Source organism: Moesziomyces antarcticus, assembly GCF_000747765.1.
Source record: "Moesziomyces antarcticus DNA, scaffold: scaffold_v10185, strain JCM 10317, whole genome shotgun sequence".
In the NCBI taxonomy this organism is placed as follows: Eukaryota; Fungi; Basidiomycota; class Ustilaginomycetes; order Ustilaginales; family Ustilaginaceae; genus Moesziomyces; species Moesziomyces antarcticus.
In genome coordinates, this window is record NW_014638825.1 from 60 (window position 1) to 1,243 (window position 1,184).

At 58.6% G+C, this 1,184-nt stretch overlaps 1 protein-coding gene across 1 annotated transcript; it reads left to right on the plus strand.

Annotated features, from left to right (window-relative positions):
- Positions 1 to 343: 343 nt before the first annotated feature.
- Positions 344 to 844, plus strand: PAN0_185c6837 (histone H3; the record flags this gene model as incomplete). Its single annotated transcript, XM_014797749.1, has 2 exons — positions 344 to 637; positions 728 to 844. The coding sequence occupies 2 exons, from the start codon at positions 344 to 346 to the stop codon at positions 842 to 844; spliced, it is 411 nt and encodes a 136-aa protein (XP_014653235.1).
- Positions 845 to 1,184: the final 340 nt, after the last annotated feature.

The window sequence follows — 1,184 nt, forward strand, 5'->3', positions numbered from 1 at the left end:
GTCACCGCCACCAACGCGCTCGCTCTGATCTCGTCATCATCTTGGACTCGGATGGTGTCACTGTTGCTCACGGTCCTCCACTCGTCCCGGCATTTTTTCGGATCCGATTTTCGCTCAATTTCACGGCCCGCCACTGCTCTGCTGCGCATCCATCCGCGAAATGCGCCTGCACGCTTATCCGCGCCTCTCTTCGACATCGCCTGTTTCGTCCCGACCACCACCACAACTGTCGCGTCGCCATCACCACCAATACATCGCGACCGCCATCGACCTCTCTTTTTCGCCACCATCGACATCTTGACCCGTCGCCGTCCTCTGCGCTGGTTCAACACGCAACAGAAAGATGGCTCGTACCAAGCAGACAGCCCGAAAGTCCACGGGTGGTAAGGCCCCCCGTAAGCAGCTCGCCACCAAGGCCGCACGCAAGTCGGCCCCCGCCGCCGGTGGTGTCAAGAAGCCCCACCGATACAAGCCCGGTACCGTCGCTCTTCGTGAGATTCGTCGCTACCAGAAGTCGACCGAGCTCCTCATCCGCAAGCTGCCCTTCCAGCGTCTTGTGCGTGAGATCGCTCAGGACTTCAAGACCGACCTGCGATTCCAGTCGTCGGCTATTGGCGCCCTCCAGGAGGCTGCCGAGGTACGTTTTTACCATTCTACACCCGCATGACTCGACCCCGAATCGACTTGCTGACCTCTCTCTCCTGTTTTCGTTGTTGCTTTTATCCAGGCCTACCTCGTGTCGCTGTTCGAGGACACCAACCTGGCTGCTATCCACGCCAAGCGTGTCACCATCCAGCCCAAGGACATCGCCCTCGCGCGACGACTGCGTGGCGAGCGATCCTAAATGGGATCCACTTTGCAACTCTGATGGTTGACGCCGAGCATCGGCTCGCCCGTCCGCCAGCTTTGATGTGAAGATGTAACATTAGCCGTTGCTCGTTTCGCGTCGTTTGGTCCCGCTGTAGTTTCCCTCGTGTCTTTTGTCTCGCTCGCTCTCTACTTCGCATCCCCCGCCCAGAGTCGCAACGACCTGCGGGGCATCTTGTATACCTCTGCTCGAAGCGCGCATGCAATTCGTCAGTCTTTTTTTTGATCCAGCTTTGGAGATTGCTACGAGTGTTTGGCGGTGGTGAGAAAGGGCTGAGTCGAGTGACGGCGCGCGTGCGTGTGTGTGTGTGTGTGTG